The following is a 20,906-nucleotide window of genomic DNA, read 5'->3' as shown; positions in this document are numbered from 1 at the left end:
GATAAACAACACAGCGGTGGCGGCGGCGGCGATGTGTTGGCAAACATTGCGTCAGATCGCGTCACGTGGAGCCGCCGCGCGCGTTCGGCGAGCCTCGGCCGCCGTCGGGTAGCACGCCGGCCGACCACGTGACTGATCACTTGACTGAGCTGTCAGATGAGCACGTCGTCGTTGTCGTCGGGCGCGATAACGGACGGAGTGGTCGATTCGCGGGCGATACGCGTACGTATAAAGAAACGTGATTTCCGGTGGCCTCCCGTAGTGCTGTCACCTGCATCGCTCTTGTCTCTTGTCGACTCTGGCCACCGCCGGCTTACGACGAATCCGAGAACGGGAGCCTGAGAACGCCGCACCGCACCGTGAGGGCATTCCACGCGCGTTGAGCAACATGGCGGCGGACTCTAGTGTTCCCCCGAAGTCGTACGTATATCATCGATCTATATACGTTTCGCTGTGTCGCTGCCCTTCGTGGAGGCAAATTCGCGCGCGAGTGTTGCATCGGGCACACATCCCGAGACTGACCGGCGTGTTCCTGGCGAGTTGCATGCACCTCCGCGCCGACTCGCGCGAAAGAATCCCGCGGATCGAAATAGATTGCATCTGTGTTTTGCGCACGACGTGAAAGGATGAATCGCGCGTCGAGATCGTTACATGATACGGCCGGATTGATTTCTGTTAGGGACAAAAGCGCGTGAAGTCGGTCAATGAATCGACGATTGCGGTCGCGATTCAGCGTACGTTTTCGAACGCCGGATTGCGAAATCATCACTCGTGCTCGGAGAAGCGGCTTGAATCGTGCATTTCCCGGCGAATCGCGAGTCACGGAATCGCGCATTTTCCCGCGAATCGCGCGTCCCGGAATCGCGCTTTCTCCTGACCGGATTTTGAGGTTATACGCGCTGGGCGATGTCCGCTCCGTTGGAGTCATGTTGATCTTTGGACCGTCAGATAAGCGTGAGATGTAATAATGGGTTGGGCCGAGAATCACGACGAAAGACTTTGTAGTTTTTAGTGTAACAGACCGAATAATTTAAAGTTTCTTTACGCTCATTACTTCATTCTTCTGATAACAATGTTGTAAATAATTTACAACATTATAGATGAAATCGCAAAGATTAGAAAGTAAAATAGATTGAAGCAAAGATTCGAAATTAGTCTGTTCTGGCCTAGTGCGTGTCGAATCGTTAACAAAAAAAAATACAATTCGCTGCATGTAAACGTTTGACAGCTTGTTTATAACGCGTCTTTGTTCCGCGCGCTTTTGCAGTGAATGAACTTCTTCAGAGCAACATGATTCGCTTAACAAGGTTTCTAGGCCGTTCGACTTGTGCGTAGAATTAACGACGTGTTGTTTACGTTTGCATTATTCTTAATTATACCAAGCATGCAGTCGCCCGTGTCTTCCTCGAGATACAGATATCCTCTTCGTTTCAGTTCGCAAAACACTTGCGGCGAAATTAATATTTAATTCTCTCTGTACATTCTACTAAGCATAGAATATACTTTAAACAATACTTTATTAGTGTTCGTTTGAAATTAAAATTATATATAATATTAAATGGCAGTAACGACAATTTTATCAAATTGCTAGAAAATTTTGTTCTTGTTACATGAAATTTTGTTTCAATGATTCCTTTATTGTTATCTTTCTTTCATTGTTGGAAACATTGTCTGGTTTTTTTTTAGTGGAAAACCAAATTGTGTTGGCTGCGGTCTTATTCTCTATAACATAACGGCTAGAATGAGGGTTCAAGGTACGGTTTCTCTTCTCTTGCAGTTGTCGCGTGGTCACTATATTACGTCTATTATGTATTTAATCGTATTATTAAAACGACGTAGACGGTAAACAGGAGACGGCGGATCTTTATCGGCATATTGTTTGTAGGCCTCTAAATTTTCGAGCCGCGCAAGTAGCGCGTCTGTCTGTTCCAATGTCAATGTTTTATATAACGATGAGTCAATGCGTATACGCCGATGCATGCGTACATTCTGTTCTTATTGCCAATAAATAGTGCATAATTACCTGTACCTACACATATTGTGATAAGAAACATCATAATAACGTGACCAAAGGTTGCTAAGTAATTGTAACGTAAAGTCGGTAAGGCGAACAGCGTAATCTCTTGCAGCTTGATTAGATTGTCACACTTCAACTTTTTCGTTTTCTAATCGGAAAAACAAGATATTCAGCTCCGTACTCGCGATCCCGTATTTACACAGAATAATATTTGCGAAATATTTAATTCCACTGATAATTCAGCTGGGGTGTGCTTTCCTTTTGCACGCTAATTATTATCGGCGTATGAAGATATTAGTGTATTCCCTTTCATTCGATATTAAATCGCGTCTGTCTGATATCGAGTTTTATTTGTATAATATGGCCAGACGGAAATTAATAATCAGCGTAGAATTACTGGCGTTTGTTGTTGTGTCTAGAATGTATCAGGGAACACTTGTAACGCAGTAGCATTCGGAGGACTTTCATATCGTATGTTTCGAGGAAAGCTGGCGGAAGTGCTTATGCGAAAAGTTAGCAGAGGATGTACCCCGTCGTAGCTGACCCGTGATGCTTTCACTTCTTTGATGACTGTTTTGTTTAGCATCAACTGATGGTACCCTCGTTCACTTTTTTCTTCTTGTGCAACGTATATCCCACTTCGCTTGGATTCACAATAGAATGAAAAATTTTAGTCAGAGTTAAATATAATTTCCCGACGGATGTGTTAAAAATGCCGCAGCCACTCCGTGCAGCTGAATGCACGAGTTTAGAGGGATGCTCTTACGCCGGGGGATTCGGCAGACGTAGAGGGTTGAGCGTAACGAGCGTGTACACATTACGTGCGTGTATCTCGTTAGCGTTCTCGCGAGGTTTCCTGTGTGCCGTCACGCGTTTCGTCTCGGGGAATATAGCAGAACAAGAATTGTGTCAGTCAAGAGACGCGAACCGTCCAACATGAAAGAGACACGGCTTAAATATAAACCGAATACACACGCAAGGCCACACGAGCCTATCTCTCTTTCCCTCTTCCTTTCTCTCTCTCTCTCTCTCTCTCTCTCTCTCTCTCTCTCTTCCTTTTGGAATAGACATTGCGAGTTCTATTTATATCCGTGTAATTGTTAGCCGCCGAATGTCGAGCAAGCCGTCGTCTTTTACAATGCTCGATTATTATTTGTTATGATGTGTACACATGCGTGATTTTTTATTTATTCGATATTAGTACATACGTCGTGCTCGGTCCTGATGAGATTAATCGTTATTTTAACGTTTTATGTTGATAAATTCTTTCAGAGTTGTCATAGCGACAGATGTTTTAGACTGAGTCTGTCGAAATTGTATTATTGCCATACGTTGTCCGATGGCTCTAAGTCACACGAACATGCTGATTAAAAATAGTATGATCGCCGGCCGTCTTTTACTACGTGCCTTTTCGCCTCCTCGCGTCTCTCGTCTCGGTTTGCGATACGTTCTGACGAAATCCGCGACGAATCTGCTCAAGAAAGATCTCGAGAACTGCACGAAGTCAAGAATACGTCCATTGTACGTAGATTAGTTTATGTATGAATTATTCTTTTTTATAAATTTTCGATCAAAGTATCGAAAGAAACTTCGCACTTTGATGCTTCATCGTTTTCATAATGCAACTCGCGAGTCTCGCCTAAATATGTGCACTGCAGGCGCTGCAAAAGTACAGACATCGATGAGTAAGCGGGTAGACAGCGATAAATGTGGCGGATCTACTTTCTTTTTAGAAAGTTTTAGCGATATTATCGGAAACGAAGTAATTATTTGCGAGCAACGTATCGTAACGTAAGATGCCATGTAGTTGTTGTGTTTTGGTGTCAGTGTTGCCCCAAAAGTTTTTAATAATTAATACAAAGTTTAGAATGATATCGATGCTTTAATAAAAAATTTATTAAAATTCTGTCGTTAGTAGACGTAAGCTATAAGTTTGGAAAAGATAATTGAAGTAATAAAGTTAATTTTCTTTCATTTTGTTTTATAAATACGAACAAATTGTATACAAAATTGTTTTCCGTTTTTATATTATTCTTTACTAATGTAAAAATATATGAAATTTAGGTGTGGACAGCCTCACTTCTGGCGGTTTCATGAGACGTTAGCGGTACCTATGTCGCTTTTCTGCCATAATCGCGCGCGACTTGTCTCACGTCTTCAAGCGAAGGGCGAAGTTACAGCCGCAGGCACTTTTGTCGTCCTTCAAGGTGGTGTGGATGTTCCTTTCAACGACACGGACACAAACTGGCCCTTCAGACAGGTACGTATCTTTATTCTGCTATGCCCTTCAACATTTGCTAGATCAGTGAAAGTGCAATTAAATTATTTGAAGAAGATATCATGTACAAGATTGAGATTTCACAGAAGAAAAATTACACAAAAAAGTTTCTTTATTCTTTATTTTAAACATTTCTAGTTTTAACTTTTATTTCTGGAATTTTAATGTAAAACCCCTTTCGCAAATTTGTCACTTATTATTACTTAAATGTTAAAATAATCTGTCACATTACGAAACTTTATTAACGACATAGTAGTAGACATAGTAGGTAGTATTCGTGTAAAATTGAAAGATCAAGAGAGAACGTTTTCCTCTCTTGCGGGACTCTCAGAAGCACCGTGTAAAAAGTAAAGTCCACGATCACGATCGATGAGAGAAGGGAATTCCGAAGATTCAGTCGCAATTACGTGGTTTGACTTTTACGGCCACTTTTGTCGCGTACTCTCGATCGGAGTAACGACCATAAAGACAATTGAGCTCGCGGCGAGAAGTGCCCGAAATCCGCAACCATCGATGTAAGAAAATTCATTTGTTACAACGTAGAGAGATTAATGCGAAGGAACACAATTGCAGATTGAATTTGTCAAACGGAAATTGTTTATCGCAACAGATAGCTGCGATCAGTATAAAATATATATTGGCAAATTAGTCATCGATAAGAATGACATTATTGCTATGCTCGTGGCAGTTTACGACATTGCAGCTGATAAAGCTATGTGAAGAAAAAAACACATTAATATTTACAAAACCGATCAGTAAACAAAAAAGTATTATATTAAATATTTCCTTGTTCGTCAGGTTTTGTTTGTCAGAAACTGGAATATAATGCGGAACTAATGTTTCAAAAAACAGAAAGAACTGGTATGCTAATCGAATTTGTCAAATCAAATACGTTAAACGAGAAGCGGCCACGTCACCTTGCATTGCGAGTTAATTGCGATAGACATTTATTTCTCGCTCGTAAACATCCTGATATCAGATAATTAGTGAAATGTAGGAACCAAATATATCATTATCTATCTGTGTTTTTATCAGACGCGATAAACATCGCAGATTTCTTTACAAAATAAGACTGCGCACGAAAGACACTTTGGTTTTTTAACGCTAGATATTATTAACTTTCTTGAATTTATCGCGTGATGACAAAGTAAACTATTTTTCCTACAATGTTATGCTTCGAGATTAATTTAACTTTTACGTAACTAATAAGTGTAGTAATGCCGTAACAATAATAATACGATACGTAACAACAGTACGGAAACTTGTCGTGTCGAAGTGGTTCTGCTCAAAAGTTTCATGAACTCGCGCTTTTATATAAAGTAGCCGTTCCAGTCCGGACTGTTCTTGTGTGGTACCGTCACACTCGCATTGTCGAGAACATGTTTTCGTCGAAGCAGCACGAAGCACCGAAAATCGAAGCGACGACTTGATGATCCGGATCGACACGCTCCTGACCGTGGACGGTCGCTCTGGTAGATTGCCTTTAAAACTCGCTTTGCTAGAACTAAGGTACCGTTCGGATGGTTCTCCATCTCTTTCTCTCTCCCTCTCCCTTTCTTTCTGTCTGTCTGTCTCTCTCTCTCTCTCTCTCTCTCTCTTTCTCTCTCTCTAGAAAAACACACGGCCATTCCGCTTGTTCATCCGTATTCTAGCCGTTCATGCTCGGACGCTTTGTTTAGCGCTCACTCGCGAGCGTATCTGGGGAAAACGAATGTTCGAATTGAATTTCGATGAACGTTTCATTAATTCCACTTGAGACAACGTAAACTCACGACAGGGATTCTTGTTGGTCATCTTGTGGAATGAGCCGGTTTTGTTGTACGTTGGAGTGTATGTACTCCGGCCGTTTCCACGCGTGAAATCGCGCGGTTGGAGGAACATCCGGTGCTTCTGGGACATGCTGCATGCATGTAATCAAGGTGGCGTTCCAGTTTCTAATTTGGCGAATAGCGGACCGCGTTTCTTTGTGCGCAGCTCGCGCCCGCTCGCTCGCTCGTTCGACGGTTAAAACGACTCGTACTCGTGCTGAATTCGATATCGCGGTTGCTATTGTTGCGCGATGTTGCGATCAATACGCGACCCTTCCGTCGCCGAATCCGCTCTTAATGCAGCTGTGCATTAATCCGTCGTTGTTGCCGCCATCGTCATCTTCCATTCTTATTTCGTATTCGAGATGCGTGCCCGTTCGTCCCCGGTGTTCGGACTCGGCTTCTCGAGTCCAGCAGCAGCGACAATAAGTCATTCTTAAGTAAATCGATAAATTAGCAAAACAGTAACGGTTGTTAGAAACGCGCTGCTAGCTCGTCCGGAGAAGATCCTGAATACCAAGCGTAAAAATTCCATAATCGATGTTTGCAGAAACCTTCTTCTGTTAATTTGTTTCTCTCGGGATGTATCAACTCAACGATAATAAAATAGATGTTTTTTTTCTAAAATGTACGCATACACTTAACATACATACATACTAATGCACTGTACACGCACCACCGCGTACGATGTATAATATGTATCTATATACATATATGTGCAGCTCCTTTAAGATAATACCTGCTGGCTGCGCCGAGAGCGCGTTGACCTGATGGCCGATCGTTCTCCCAAGACGCTTCCCTCTTTCTCTCTGCTTCTGCGGCTCTCGGCCTGCTGTCTCTCTCTTTTTCCAGCATCGGGCGGAAACGAGAGCCCGAGAACCGCCAGGAAACAGAGAGAGTGAGAAGGTCCAAGCTCTTGAACCCAAACACAAGAGGCGCAACGCGCTACGACTCGTACGAACTTGCTCGGCTCATTTCTCATCGCTTCGCTCTTGGAATTCCTGCCGACCTGCCGGATTTTTCGGAACCGACGAAGACGAAAGCTACGATGATGATGAGGGCGACGATGACTACAGTGACAAGAGCCTGCCGTTACTTCTTGGCCGACGTTGTTGAAGACGCGACGATTGCGTCGCCTCTTGCACAGCAGATCCGTTCTCTTCGTAGCTGCGCACCTGCCACATCTGTTTTCTTTATTTTCCTCTCCGTCTCTTCATGCGAGCATTTGATATTCGTTTGCTTGAAGCAAGACAGAGTTTACATAGTATTACTTAAACGAGCGGATCTGTTGGCTGTACAAACGCAGAGCATTTTTATCGGTCTCGTCGAGACTCGAAAACAAAACAGATCGCACATTTTTTTTAGTTTTTTTTTTAAGAGGATGTTTTACGAGAGATACGATGCCGAGACAACAAGTTTTGGCTGCGCGATCTGGAGAGATGTGGAATTTGCCGGCATCAAGAAGATATAATGCGTCTTTGCTCTTGAAGACCTCGACGGCGCGATTCGATAAAAACAGCCGAACGATGGAAACCAGGAACAGCATTTCCGCTTTACTCATCTCGGGCAGGACGGGAAACACGGCGGAGAGGTAGCCGTGCGAATACACTCGCGTGATCCTGTTTCCTGCACAGGCTTTTTCGAAGCCTCGCCACCGCTGAGGGAATTCAAGGTCCGACCGGGCGTGAGATCGCCGCGGAGAATCCGCTGCAGTATTTTTATCTCACTTAAAAAGAGAGAGAAAGGGGGGAAAAAGAAGAAAAAAAATAAAAATAGCAGAGGAGAGACGGCTATTGATTGTGTGCGAGAGACGAGAGAGAAACAAGGAGAGTCGATACGGTGCGTCCGTATCCTTCGCTCGTGAAGGAGACTGACGTGATCAGGACTTCGCTTCGCGCGATTGCGAAACGTCGCCTATTAACCGAGCCGAGAAGAATCGGCGACTGGGGTCGACTGTACCTGGCATCGGGCTTGATGACGTGGCCTGGCAATAACAACGTGTCTTCTCAAATGCAGCCGGAGCACGGTCGGTCGACCGACTGCATCGTCGAGACGGTACCGTGGCAGCATCGATTTCTCGTGTAATATCGCGCGATGACCTATTTGTTTGAGGAAGCCGAGGAACAAATACCACGGCATTTGACTCTGTGAAAGAAACTCGCCTCCGAGAGAATAGAAACATGCGGGAATAACGTCGCCGTAAATATCGTTACGATCATTCCGCCTCGTCGAACAGCGCTCTTCGCTCTCAAGTGTATGAACGCTTGCGAGACTTTGATGAAAAAATGTTTGCTCGATCTATCATCTTCAGACTTGTTTGGACTTTAATAATTAATAATATTACAAATATACAAATTTCTGCGTGATTAGAAATATTAATATCTTATCTATTATATTTCAGAAATATTAGACAATATTCTGCTGCAATTATTGCTCTGCAACGCGATATCTTCTTTCATTTTTCGGTATTGTTCGCCGCGCCGACCACCTTGCAGCTTGTATCTCGCTTTATACTTAAAGCTTGTTCTTTTTTTGTACCAGGAGTCGTTCTTCCAATGGTGTTTCGGGGTGGAGGAGCCAGGATGTTACGGTGCTCTTGACGTGGGCACGGGTGCGTCGATCCTCTTCGTACCGAGGTTACCGCCCGAATACGCGATTTGGGAGGGCAAGCTGCATACCCTGGACGACTTCAAGGAGCGATACAGTGTGAACGAAGCCCACTACACCGACGAGATCGCGCGCGTGCTGAAGGAGAAGCGAGCGCGCCTTTTGCTCACGCTGGTAAGTCTCGCTTGGGAACAGACGGACGCTCGCTCGCTGCTTTCCTGCCTGTCCTCTCCTCAAGTAGGGGAAAGTGCTCAACTTAGGGATTGCCAGAATACGGTGGGATCATATCCACACTTCGAATCTTGCAGCATTAAACATTTTTTTGATCTAGCGTTTGCGGTCTTGCGTGAAGATGCTGCACCAAAATTTTAACATCGCTTCAGATCGAAAGGCAGATGATTGATGTAGCTTCAGCTAAATGCTAAACGCTGAATCGTGAATACGAGAATACACTGGCTACAATATTTTTTCTAACATAGTCAAGTATCATAGTCGGGGAAGTTGATTTCTTACTACCGGTAGGATGGCTTTCAATAAACCGTAAGGACAGAGGTAAATCGAATTGCGAGGGGGTTTCGAGGTTGAGCACCTTCCATCATGCACAAGTATGCGTGTGTGTGTGTCTCGCAATAAGCGATCCGCCACGGCATACCTCGTGACGTTTACCTTCGCCTCCTTCGCGACTGTCTGCCTCTACAATGTGTTGAGAAAGTTGCATGCTGGTCGGCCGGTCGCGAGCCGACTTGCATTAAAGCGGCTTCAGTCGCTCTCCTTTGCCAAACATTCGACGAATGCAAAACGCCCCACGTGCATGAGTACGTGTACGTGTGCGTGTGTAAACGCTACTTTCGCGCTGTCATCGCCAATTAGAGCATTGTCGTGCGTGCCTCATTTGCGATGCATTCGTCGCGGCTTGCCAGGGTGTTTGCCGAGCGAGGGCATCGTCTGGTGTCGCCTTTATCGGATGGCTTACCAATCCTGTTCCCTTTGCAGTAACGCGCGCAAGCAGGCGAGCGAGCGCTCATGTTAAATGGGTGTTGCAAAAATTCCGCATATGATATTCCGCGCACTAGCGCGTTTAAATTTTACCCCTGTTGCTACGCGGCTTAGAATTATGATGGTATTAGCAGAGAATCCCAGAATGCGCCTCTCTGCACTGCACAGTTTCACGTGGATACTCGGCTTTACCATGCTATCAATATCATGAGCGATACAACAATTCCGATCGTAAATTTCTCGAAGAAACACGCTCTCCGCGGAGGAACAGAAATATTGGCGAGGAATCAGGAAACGGACGGACTTATTATTTCGCTCTCGGACTCGCATATTTACTCTCCCGTCTCTCGCATTTCTCCGTATTATATTTTCCGCCTTGCGGCTCTGATTTAAATCGATGCTGCTGTCGGTCCAATCTCCAGTCCTCGCTTATGGAAAATACAAATAGCAATACCACAATCGAAGCGGCGCGGTTTACGGAGAGAGAGATACGAGGTAAGATTCCGGCAAATTGCATGTGACATTTTTATTTAAAATCCAACCAGCGTGTATCACAAGACCCCGAGACGAACGGCACCAACGATAAAGCATGAGAACATCGAGTGCCCGTTCCATCTGCGACCTCGTGGCTGCAACCTGATGGTGGAAGCGATTACGCGCGCGATTTACTCGCCCGCTCGCGGCTTCGGCTCTGACACAGATATCGCCGCGGGCTCTGGTAGCTTGCGCGCGCGTTGAAAAATAGCCAATGAATTTTTCAGCCGGTCGTTATCTAACGAGCGACAATTCGCTCCCGACCACGGTGTGCATCAATGACGACGTAACTGGGTGACTGCGGCCGTAATACGGCGACCTGAGCGTGAGTGCGCTACGTGGAATGCTTATCTGATAGCGCGGCAACGCAAATAGATCCCGCGTCATTCGTGTACCAAGTAATTCGAGAGATACGGTCGGCCCCGCGTACCGATCATAATGATGATGCCGAGGGATGATCTTCCTCCGATAATTGGATACGGGGATATTCGGGGTGAGGTATCTCTAGGTGTCTTATATGGGCAAGTCGTTCGACCTGCAAAGGCTTTATTCCGAAAATGTCAGAAGTGACTTCCTTCTGCCAAGTACTGCGCGAAGTTATGCTATTCTTATACATTTCAAGTCTTGAATGCAAAATTCTTGGTGCAGCGAGTACTTTGAAGTAGATCTTCACTTTTGAGAAGCTGTTTTAAAAGAGATGTTCTGTGAGCGAGTATTCTTTTCAGTTAATAATGTATTGGAGAGTGGAATATGGAACATTGGGATCAAGCGGGACAGTAAGACGGAGTTTTGAGTAATTTAACGGGAGTTAAACGCACTGAGTAACTGTAACTTGAATCAGAGAATTTTGATATATCTGTGATTCTTCCGGTTAAACATGTAGTTTGAAGTCTTGGTTTCTTTACGTACGTTGCGTGTATATTTCATTCAAATTGCATGTGGTAGTTTTAAGATGATCCTACGAGCGTTGCGTAAGCTTGCGCGATAACATTGCGATACAACAGTTTACCAGTAGCTATACCAGCTACCGTTATCGCGACTTGGAACGTCCGTTATCTCGCAAAACTACAAAGTTTAGAGAGATGTATTATCTATTATCAAGCATGTTATACCGTTGCAGCAACTTTGTAATTTTCGTTTTACGTATCTTGTATCTTCCCGCGTTATACAATACGATCTTTGTGGCGTGATGGTCGAAGAGTATTATAACGAATTTTCGCGGAACTAGTTTTGCTAATGTGTACCGGTCGCACGACCGGGAACACGTAATTTAGGGCAATTTCAGGCAATTTAAAGCGTTTCGATCCTCGCAGTGCTCATTGAGACGATTCCACGGAGACGCTCGCATGATTTATGCGAAATCGGGAAATTCGCGAGAGGCTCATGCGTGCCAGAGCAGGAATTATCTATCGAATCGTATGGCGCAGTATTGACCGACTTGTGCTCATTGACTTGCATGTTCCGTCATGCACTTACTGTTTTTCATTCTGTCAAACGAGTCAACAGAAAGCTATCGTCTAGTGATTTAAAATTGATCGGGAACGTGGACTCGTATGGATGTCATTGACGCACCAATTGGCGCTGGAAAGATCTGTTTAAATAATTTTTCACATTGAAAAGCCTCTTGGCGATTCTGCAGGCATTCCGCTAAATTTCTCGAGGCTTCTTGCAATTGGCACGTACGACGGAAGTCGTTTGTTACGTCAGACAATAAGACCGACGACGGTGGACGACGAGAACGAAATATTTAATGTTTCAGGGCGCGAAGTCATCTTCAGCGGGGCGATCGCGAAGTCAAGCAAAGGCGGATTGTGTTATTTCTACTATTTGCCGCTAGCCTGAGAGCCTCGTCTCCCCAAGCTGGTTTTGTGTGTTAGCACAAAGACGCTGAGTGACTCTAGCTCGTGCGCCACGTAGATTCCGGCCTTGAATCCTCTCCCTATTTTCAGTGCCGTTCAATAAATCGAATCACCGCGAAACCCACTAGGAAAATCAATATTTAATGGTTTCACTGACGGTGTCATTTCGCAGAAACGCGCGGAGATGAGTGCCATGAATAAGGAATAGAACGTATGCAGGGCAACTGGTGCCGCCAGCGCTCGTAACTGTATTGCGCTGTTCTAAAACGCGTAAAGATCAAGTGAGCATTCTCGTAAGATAAGGATTGATTTTCAGATTTCCGTTATCCACTTTATACGGCTGCTGCAAAAGTTGCTTGCTTACGCATACATAAACATCGAGTTTACTGGACACTTGTATTCATTGTTGTATGATTTTTCGACATGAAATTTTTTTAACATTTCACTTGTTTGAAAAACAGTTTAATTTATCGATTCGTTCAAGCATTGGCTTTCTAGCCAATACGCATTTCGTTAAATATAAGTATTACGCAACGCCTCGTGTCTGTGTAATCGAGATCTTTTTTTCATGTAGTATATTTCAAAGAAACGGCACGGGTGGTTCAATTCTTGATCGGTTTATTTTTACGGGCTAACGTAATGATTATACAACGTGAGATAAGCAAAATCCAACACGGTTTTACTTATTGATTGAATTATCTCGCTCCAAGTATAAATTCCATGCATAATTTATCTATTGTTGTATTAACGATTAGGTGAGAACGCGCGATTACCGTGAATTTCATAAAATTATTATGAAATCGATGGGGAATTTTATTTTGTCTTCGATTCATTAATTATGTCGTGGAACGTGGTTGTTTGCAAACAACGCTTTCGAAACTGATTACTATATTCATGCATGATAAAGCCAATTTATTCACTGATAAATACGGATGGCAACAAATGATTCATATCGGTCGGCAAACATTACCAAACAAGCCTACATGTGCACGTGCTCGTATCATCGTACGCAGCTGTGACCAGAATTTTCGTTATCCATAATGAAGCGCCGGATATCTCTCCGATGAGTTCTAAAATTTCGTTGAGTTTTTGATTCAGATTCAAGATTCAATTGATTCAAGACGACTCGACGGATTTCAAAAAACATTTAGGATTTTCGGCGATTTAATTGCAGAGAATCGACTTTACATTTATCAAACAAGACCCGTCATTGAAATCGAGGTCGATATTTCCGGCGCTGCTCATGCACGACCTGTAGCATTCGAAATTCGCTGGGCAGAATTTTTAATTTCCGTCAGGATCGTGTCGTTATGCGCGTGAGCGTGAACGAGTCATTTAGTCAATATTGACCGAAACACACGATTACTGCGAACGTATAGAGTGCGTCGTATCTGCGTATGGCGGGCGAGATAAGTTCGAGGGATCTGTATGATCGCAGAAAGTTACATCACGACCCCGGCCCAAGATTGCCGAGCTTCAAGCTTGGCAGGAATAGGCGCGAGTATAAAATCAACGACTACCACGATCGTGCACAATGCGATCTTTCATGCTCGGCGATTGTGTATCATACGCGCGCGGATGCGCGTGTACACACATGAGACACACGACATTAAACCATGTGTACAGAGGTACAGTTACACGTGTGTCGGAGAATAAAATATCTAATTATAGAGAAGATGGAGGATGTCTACTTATAGAAAACCTGTCAGATTTGACCTTTGCTAAATGCATTATGCAATAAATATGATTCAAAATATATTAATATTAATAATTATCGAAAATATTCAGTCGACAGACACGTGGAATAGCATAAATAAATTTAGATTGCTCGTAAACAAGTGCCGTACCGCCAAATAATAATTTAGAGAAAAAAGATTGAAAAGTAAGTATGATACTTTATCAGGTGAATTACTTATAAATAAATATAACGTATTTTTATGTCTGCGTTGTGACGTGATTGCATCATCGCGAATGTCGCGAGTCTTGCGGTCTTATACACGTAATGACATGTTCATAAGTAAGGAGTAGTTTACTGCCGCATCGGTCTTATGACAGTTTTAGCATTGTTGTCATATCGACGATAACTACTTGTCTTTTATAGACAAGCTATACAACGCGATTCCATCCACGACTCTAATTGTGATCGCATTGCGGACACATATTGCTACCGCATATTTTTATGCGACACGTGCTCGTATTGCGCGACCTTTTGCAATATATCTGACACAACAAACGCTGACGTGGTCGCATTCACTGCCGTTCCCGCTATTTAGCCGACAAAACATTTTTGTCCATTATTCAGCAAAAAGTGATTAATGCGCTTTAATACCGTAAGCATCTGCACAAAATCGCGCACTAACGTCATTAGATAGACGTGTGTTTTATGAGACAATAAACTTTGCAGCTGTTTACGTGAGAGATCATTAAACACAAAAAATAGGTTGAAAAATATTTAAGAGAAAGATTGCGTCCGTTTATTATTAAAAAAGAGATAATGAAGATCGTCAAAATAACCAATTTAAAATTCAAGAAAATTAGTCTTCTTCGTGTCGTGAAGTAACGCAAGATGATGCAAAATTTAAGCTAACATTTAACGTGCTCGATCACTTAATTGTTGCGTGACACATCAAGAATTTGCACTGACGTTATCATCATCCATTAAAACACGTCATCGCCACGCGCATCCTGTGCTGCGATAGAAATCGATGGCAGGCACAGAAACGCTCTTCCGTTTCGCTTCCGACCGGATGAAAGATGCTTTCTCCATTCTGATTTGAATCGGATTACGTAAGGCTGCTTTTACTTTGACCCACGGTATACCCGAACTGAATGCGCGGCCCGGTCCGCTATTACGAACACGAATAATCGTTACTTCTTTCTTTGTGTTTTACAGAACGGCAGAAACAGCGATAGCGGATTGCTGTCACGCGAGGCGATCTTCGACGGCATCAGCGAGTGAGTATGATGAATGAATCATTAACGTTAACGGGAATGTATAGCCTGCCTGAGCTAATACCTGAGGATGGATGATCTAATTCTCGATTTTTTTAAATCATAGGTTCAAGGTGGACAATAGCATCTTGTATCCGGAAATATGCGAGTGGTGAGTGTACAGATCAGTCTTATTCATTTTGTTAAATCAATTTAAAATCTTACGCAAAAGAGAGAAAAAAAAGAGTTTCATAGTCTGGCGTGGATAAATAGTTACCGGATATCGAATGATACAATTAAAGTGCAATATATTAATATAATAGTTGTGAAGGGAGAGAGAAAGCCACGTTTATTACTATAATTGAGGAAAGAAAACACGAGGCGTGCGCTCTGGTTTTGTTATTCATCGCGCGTCGTTTGCTCGAAGGAATCGGTGTCGCCATCGGCTGGACGCTTCGTGCAATCGTACCGCGTCACCGCATCGGTATCCCGCTGACAACTTTCTATTGGGTTATGACTCAAATCATTCTACGTTCGACATCGACATGTTACATGCTGCTTTTTAGCTTACTCGAAAATAATAAAAAATAAAAATTTCTTCACTCCCGATATCGCAAATGTGATATATGTTTTAATTCTTCGCGATGCAGGCAGATTGTTGGACTCGGATCTTTCCTGAGAAAATCAGATTGGGTATTCGATATTCGATTAAAACAACATAGGAAGGTAAAAGGAGAAGAATGAATTATGGCACACACAGTTTGATCATATTCGTGATCGCTCTTGTAGATGAAGCTCTCGAGCCTGATATCTTGGGGAAAATATTCCACGAGATCGTTTACGCGATCATGTCCGATCGCCAAATTTGGAAAGAGATGGTTCGAGTCAAGCGCGTACGATCACAACGGAATCCAGTTGACCCAGACAGTTATCTTTGTTCAAGAAGGACCACGCATACAGGAAGTTCCCTTGATAGTAAAAAAGATCACCGATGTCAAGGCTCTCTTCGGCAATAAGAGCAAAGGAACCGTCAAACCATTGGCGGTGAATAAAAGTACAAATTCCTCGTTGACTCATAAGGAGAATATGCCCAGTTTCATCAGCACGGTGATGAAGAACGAACCCGAAAAGCAAAGTATCAGTATAGAAACTGACGATGGTACAGCGGTACTCCTTTGCGCCGACATGGACCGTCTGAAAAACACAGATATGGAGCAGATTGTAAACGCGATAAACGCGGGCAACGCGAGCGACGGAATCTACTCTTTGCTGGAGAGCAAGATGGCTGACGAGATGAATTGCCGGATAGCACTCCAAAGTCTGAGGAAGATGATTGAGCTGGAGAACGGTTGGTACAGATATCGAGGAGGATCGTGGAACAGTCAACTATCCGTGGAAACTATCAATAGAGACATCGTGTTGCATCAACTCGTGAATTTGATTGTCAAAAGTCGAGACAATGAGATGATAATACAGGGACTGAAGGCGCTAAAGAGGGACAAGTCTAGCTCTTCGAAAAATATCTACAAGGACCGGATGTGCAACGAAGCGATGATTAGAGCCACTGATGGGCATTTCACGCTGCCGCAATTAATGAGAGTGATGAAGATCTTAGCTTCCTACAAGGATCCCAAGTACAGGAGCTGCGTCGACGCATTATGGGTAGGCTTGGCGTGCAGAGAACGGGACATCAAGCCGGATCTGTTAGTGCCGCTGTTCAGGTCGCTCAAGTATTTCCATCGTAGCAGGAACATGGTGCAGATCATCCTGGAGAAGAAATTCTGTGAGCAGTGGTTGCAGATGACCGGCTCGCAAGTGGCCAGCATATTGAACTGCCTTTACGGGAAGGAGTCCGCGAAGGGATGCCTGTCGAGCGCCAGCAAGTGGGCGAATGTGAGCATGACTATTTCCACCGCTGAGAAGGACCTCGTCAATCTTATCAGCAGTCTGCACACAAAGAATTACGTTGACGAGAATATCGAACAAGCACTAGCGAGATACGTAACAGCCAAAAGCACCGAGATGAAGGATTCCAACTTGATCGCGTGCATTATGGATTATTGCAAGGATCTAAAAGTTCGGAATCCATATATTCTCGCCGAGTGTGGGAAATTTTTCATGAGGCACGGCATGGAGATTTCGCCCTCCTTATTGTCATCCATTCTCACACCGTTCGGTCTGTTGAACGTGCAACCGCCGGACCCGACCGAATTCTGGAAAGTGTTCGACGAGGTGATGTCTGCGAGATTCTCGGACCTGAAGTTGAACGATGCATTGGATATTCTTCTCTCTTGCACGTACCTTGAGAAATATCCCCTTAAGTTTTTGGACAAAGTTTTCAGTTCGTATCTTTTGGATCGGCTGCAAAATCACAGAGACGCGCCTGTCGTCAGTCGCCTGAAGACCAAGTTGAAACTGTTTGACGCAACCATGTCACTGGAGTGTAAGGATTATCAGGGCAGTCCAGTGAATTTAGGCAGAAATACGAAATCATTAAATTTGGACATGAGAATCAGGGGAATTATCAACAAGATATACAAACCATTGGCGCATCTGGTCGGCGGGGAGCACAAGCTGAGCAGAAGCGTGATTTTAAGCAGACTGCCTCTGATAAATTTCTACATCTTAGATATCATGATACATCCTCTCCTAAAGTCAACGTCGGTCTTCAACTTAAATTTACACAAAAAGCGAAACGTCAATACCGCAATTCTGATCCATTTGCCCGAGTATTATTGCTGGAATACGCGGTTATTGATGGGACCGCAGGTAATGAGGAACAGGCAAATCAGAAAAATGGGTTTTCGAGTTGCATGCTTAGATTACGCGAAACTGACGGAACTCGTAGAGCAGGATGATAAATTGTCATCTTATCTATCACAACGTCTCAATGCTGCTGAGGATGCTTTATAAGCCGTTTTTACGATATGACATTTATGTACATAATATTTATGTACATGTCCGCGGAGGAAACCGCAATTAAAACCACGCTATAATTACTTGCATGTTGCGTCAATAACGAAACTAAGGTATCAATAAATCTTACATTGTAATTACGTTTTTTTTTTCGTATGAATAATGAAGCTATAAAATCAAAAGAGCTAACTACTGTATCGTAAATGGAATAAACGTTTTTGTGTAAAAAAATCTTTTTCTGTCTTTTATAAATAGTGCAATTTTAATCTTTATCGATCTTTTATTTTGGTGTATTTAGCCGGGTGATAAAGTCTCGCGAGGAGATCGAGGTGCTGCGGTACGTGTGCATGATAAGCTCGGAGGCGCACAAGGCCGTGATGCGCTCGGTGCGACCCGAGATGGCGGAGTACAAGGCGGAAGCCTGCTTCCAGAACTACGTATACAACATGGGAGGATGCAGGCACGTGTCCTATACGTGCATCTGCGGGTCCGGGCATAATTCCTCCATATTGCACTACGGTCACGCCGGTGCTCCGAATGACAAGGTCATAATGGATGGAGACATGTGGTAAGACATTTCCGTTGGCAATGATTCTTTGCCAGTTCTTATCGCATCACGTTCTTTATATCGCAACTGACGCATTTATTAGGATTATTTTATGCCGCTTGCGTGTCACTCGCACGTTGCGTAACTTGCATCCTTTCTGTCATGCAGTCTCTTTGACATGGGCGGTAACTATTGCGGATACGCGGCCGATATCACGTGCAGCTTTCCGGCGAACGGCAAATTCACTGAGGATCAGAAGTTTATCTACAACGCGGTGCTGAAGGCGCGGGACGCGGTACTCGCGGCTGCAAAGCCGGGAGTCACCTGGACGGACATGCACCTGCTGGCAAACCGGGTCATGTTGACGTCATTGAAGGAAGGTGGACTGTTGGTGGGCGATGTCGAGGGCATGATAAGAGCAGGCTTGAACGAGGTATTCCAGCCTCACGGACTGGGCCATTTGCTGGGATTGGACGTGCATGACGTCGGCGGGTACTTGCCAGGTCATCCTGAACGCTCGAAAGAGGCGGGGTTGAGGAAGCTGAGGACCGCGCGAACTTTGCTCGCCGGAATGGCGCTCACGGTGGAACCGGGCTGTTACTTTATCGATTGCGTGAGTGTAGTAATTTATTATTTTTATTTTATATTATATATTAATTAAAAGCTATAAGAATTATAATTTTTATATGAATAAGTCTTGTAATTGTTTATAGCCAAATCTCAGATATTTATGCGATGCAATTTTTGTTGTAGTTATTGGACGCAGCGCTGGTCAGTCCTAAGCAGTCGAAATTCATCGTGCGCGAACAGTTGCAGAGGTTCCGCGGCTTTGGCGGCGTCAGGATTGAAGACGATGTTCTCATAACGGAGGACGGAGTTGAAAATCTGACGAACGTTCCACGCACGTAAGGACTCACTTTGCACACGTATTATTTGTACATGTTTTTATTGCAAATACTGTTTGCAAAGTAAAATTGATCTTACGTTCGTATTTCAGGGTCGAGGAAATAGAGAAGTTTATGGCGGGAGCAAAGAATGCAAAAGTAAATTGAATTACATATTCACTTATTAATATTAACGTATACATATTAATACGTGATAAACTTTATGATCAAAGGCTGCACAAGTTCAATTGTGATATTAAGTACTACATATATATATTCATACTATTTCTTACTAAAAAGATAAAAAAGTAAACATATATTTCTACTGATTGCTACTTGTATATAAATATATCGAATAAAATAAAACATGAAGAAATCATAACATAATAATCCGAGCGCCATCGTAATGTTACATCTACAGCTGCGGTACGAGAATGGTTGTCGAACGTCCACGTCTGCATTTGTACAAAGATTTAACGACCGGATTTAAAGCGGATTTAAGAGATCGACCAATAAAATTCATTCTTGACGAGGTCTATTTCGGAGCAGCCTTGGCGCACTTCTAACTTCACCGCGGAATTGAAAATAGCTTTGGACTTTGCGAACGTCAACGTCACGATTCAGCGGATCGCAAAACGGATCTGAGGCACGTGAGTACGTGAGGAATTGTGACACGAAGCTGCGAAACCGAGACTTCGTCACGGATGGAGGTTGACGTGCGTAGCTTCGATTGCAGCCACGAAATATCACACGAGCGAAATCTGAACGGTTGTTGTCGCACGCGACTGCGAGTTCGCTGACGTGTGTTTTGCAGTTGCATGACCGGCTTGTGCACGCGCGAAGGTGCAAGTCGCGAGCAACACGCGATCGGAACGTCAACCAGCGACGTTCGCGCGTTGCAGCATGCATGTATAATATCTTATATTCCACAAAAAGGAAGAAGAAGAAATACGAAATAATATTAACGATTTCGGGATAATTCCGACGTTTGCAAAGCTATTGCGATATGCTGAGGCGAACACGCGCTCGCGGTATCGCGCGAAAAGTGATAGACCCCGTTTCGCAGACGAACGGTCAACGATAAAGCGTTTATGACGTTAAAGCGCGTTATCGCCAGCCGCTGCTAAAGGTTCGGTAAAAAGGTCGTAGAAAGCCGAGGAGAAAGCGGGGCGCGAAAAGTGTCGCGCTGTTCTCGCGGTCGCGGTTGCGGAAATGGGGCATCGTCGAGAGGTGGACGTCGTGCCGTGCATTAGATCTAAAAATAAGCTGTCAGGCGGACCTTTACGGGAAAAGAAGCTGCTTGCAATTGATTTCAATTTGCCATTTTTCCTGAAATTTTGTACGCGTGATGTCACATAATGCAGATCCATGACTCAACGATATCGTTGAGCTCGTGCTCGTGTTTCGCGACAAGATCCGCTTGCGATGGTTTCCATTCCGATGATCCCGAGGAGGATCGTTTGCCGTTGATTGCGTCGACTGTTTGCTCTCGATTATCGTCCGGCCGCGTTTTCATGCGAATCGAAGCG

General features: G+C 43.9%; 2 protein-coding genes across 3 annotated transcripts; both read left to right on the top strand.

Annotated features, from left to right (window-relative positions):
- The first annotated feature begins 127 nt into the window (after positions 1-127).
- Positions 128-19,753, top strand: LOC105283644 (xaa-Pro dipeptidase). Of its 2 annotated transcripts, none has more exons than XM_026969424.1 (9): positions 128-420; positions 4,082-4,277; positions 8,645-8,884; positions 14,993-15,054; positions 15,158-15,202; positions 18,245-18,514; positions 18,662-19,106; positions 19,247-19,398; positions 19,491-19,753. In XM_026969424.1, the coding sequence occupies exons 1-9, from the start codon at positions 389-391 to the stop codon at positions 19,543-19,545; spliced, it is 1,497 nt and encodes a 498-aa protein (XP_026825225.1). In that variant the 5' UTR covers positions 128-388; the 3' UTR covers positions 19,546-19,753. The 2 variants fall into 2 exon arrangements, with proteins under 2 accessions (XP_026825225.1, XP_011344876.1); XM_011346574.3 differs by lacking the exon at positions 128-420 and adding an exon at positions 3,151-3,538.
- LOC105283643 lies at positions 15,622-18,177 on the top strand. Its single transcript, XM_026969423.1, has one exon. It carries the CDS (start codon positions 15,820-15,822, stop codon positions 17,941-17,943), a length of 2,124 nt encoding a protein of 707 aa, XP_026825224.1. The 5' UTR covers positions 15,622-15,819; the 3' UTR covers positions 17,944-18,177.
- Positions 19,754-20,906: the final 1,153 nt, after the last annotated feature.

Source organism: Ooceraea biroi, chromosome 4 (assembly GCF_003672135.1).
Source record: "Ooceraea biroi isolate clonal line C1 chromosome 4, Obir_v5.4, whole genome shotgun sequence".
In the NCBI taxonomy this organism is placed as follows: Eukaryota; Metazoa; Arthropoda; class Insecta; order Hymenoptera; family Formicidae; genus Ooceraea; species Ooceraea biroi.
Note: the sequence above shows the minus strand (reverse complement) of the source record. Positions and strands in the feature narration are given on the sequence as shown.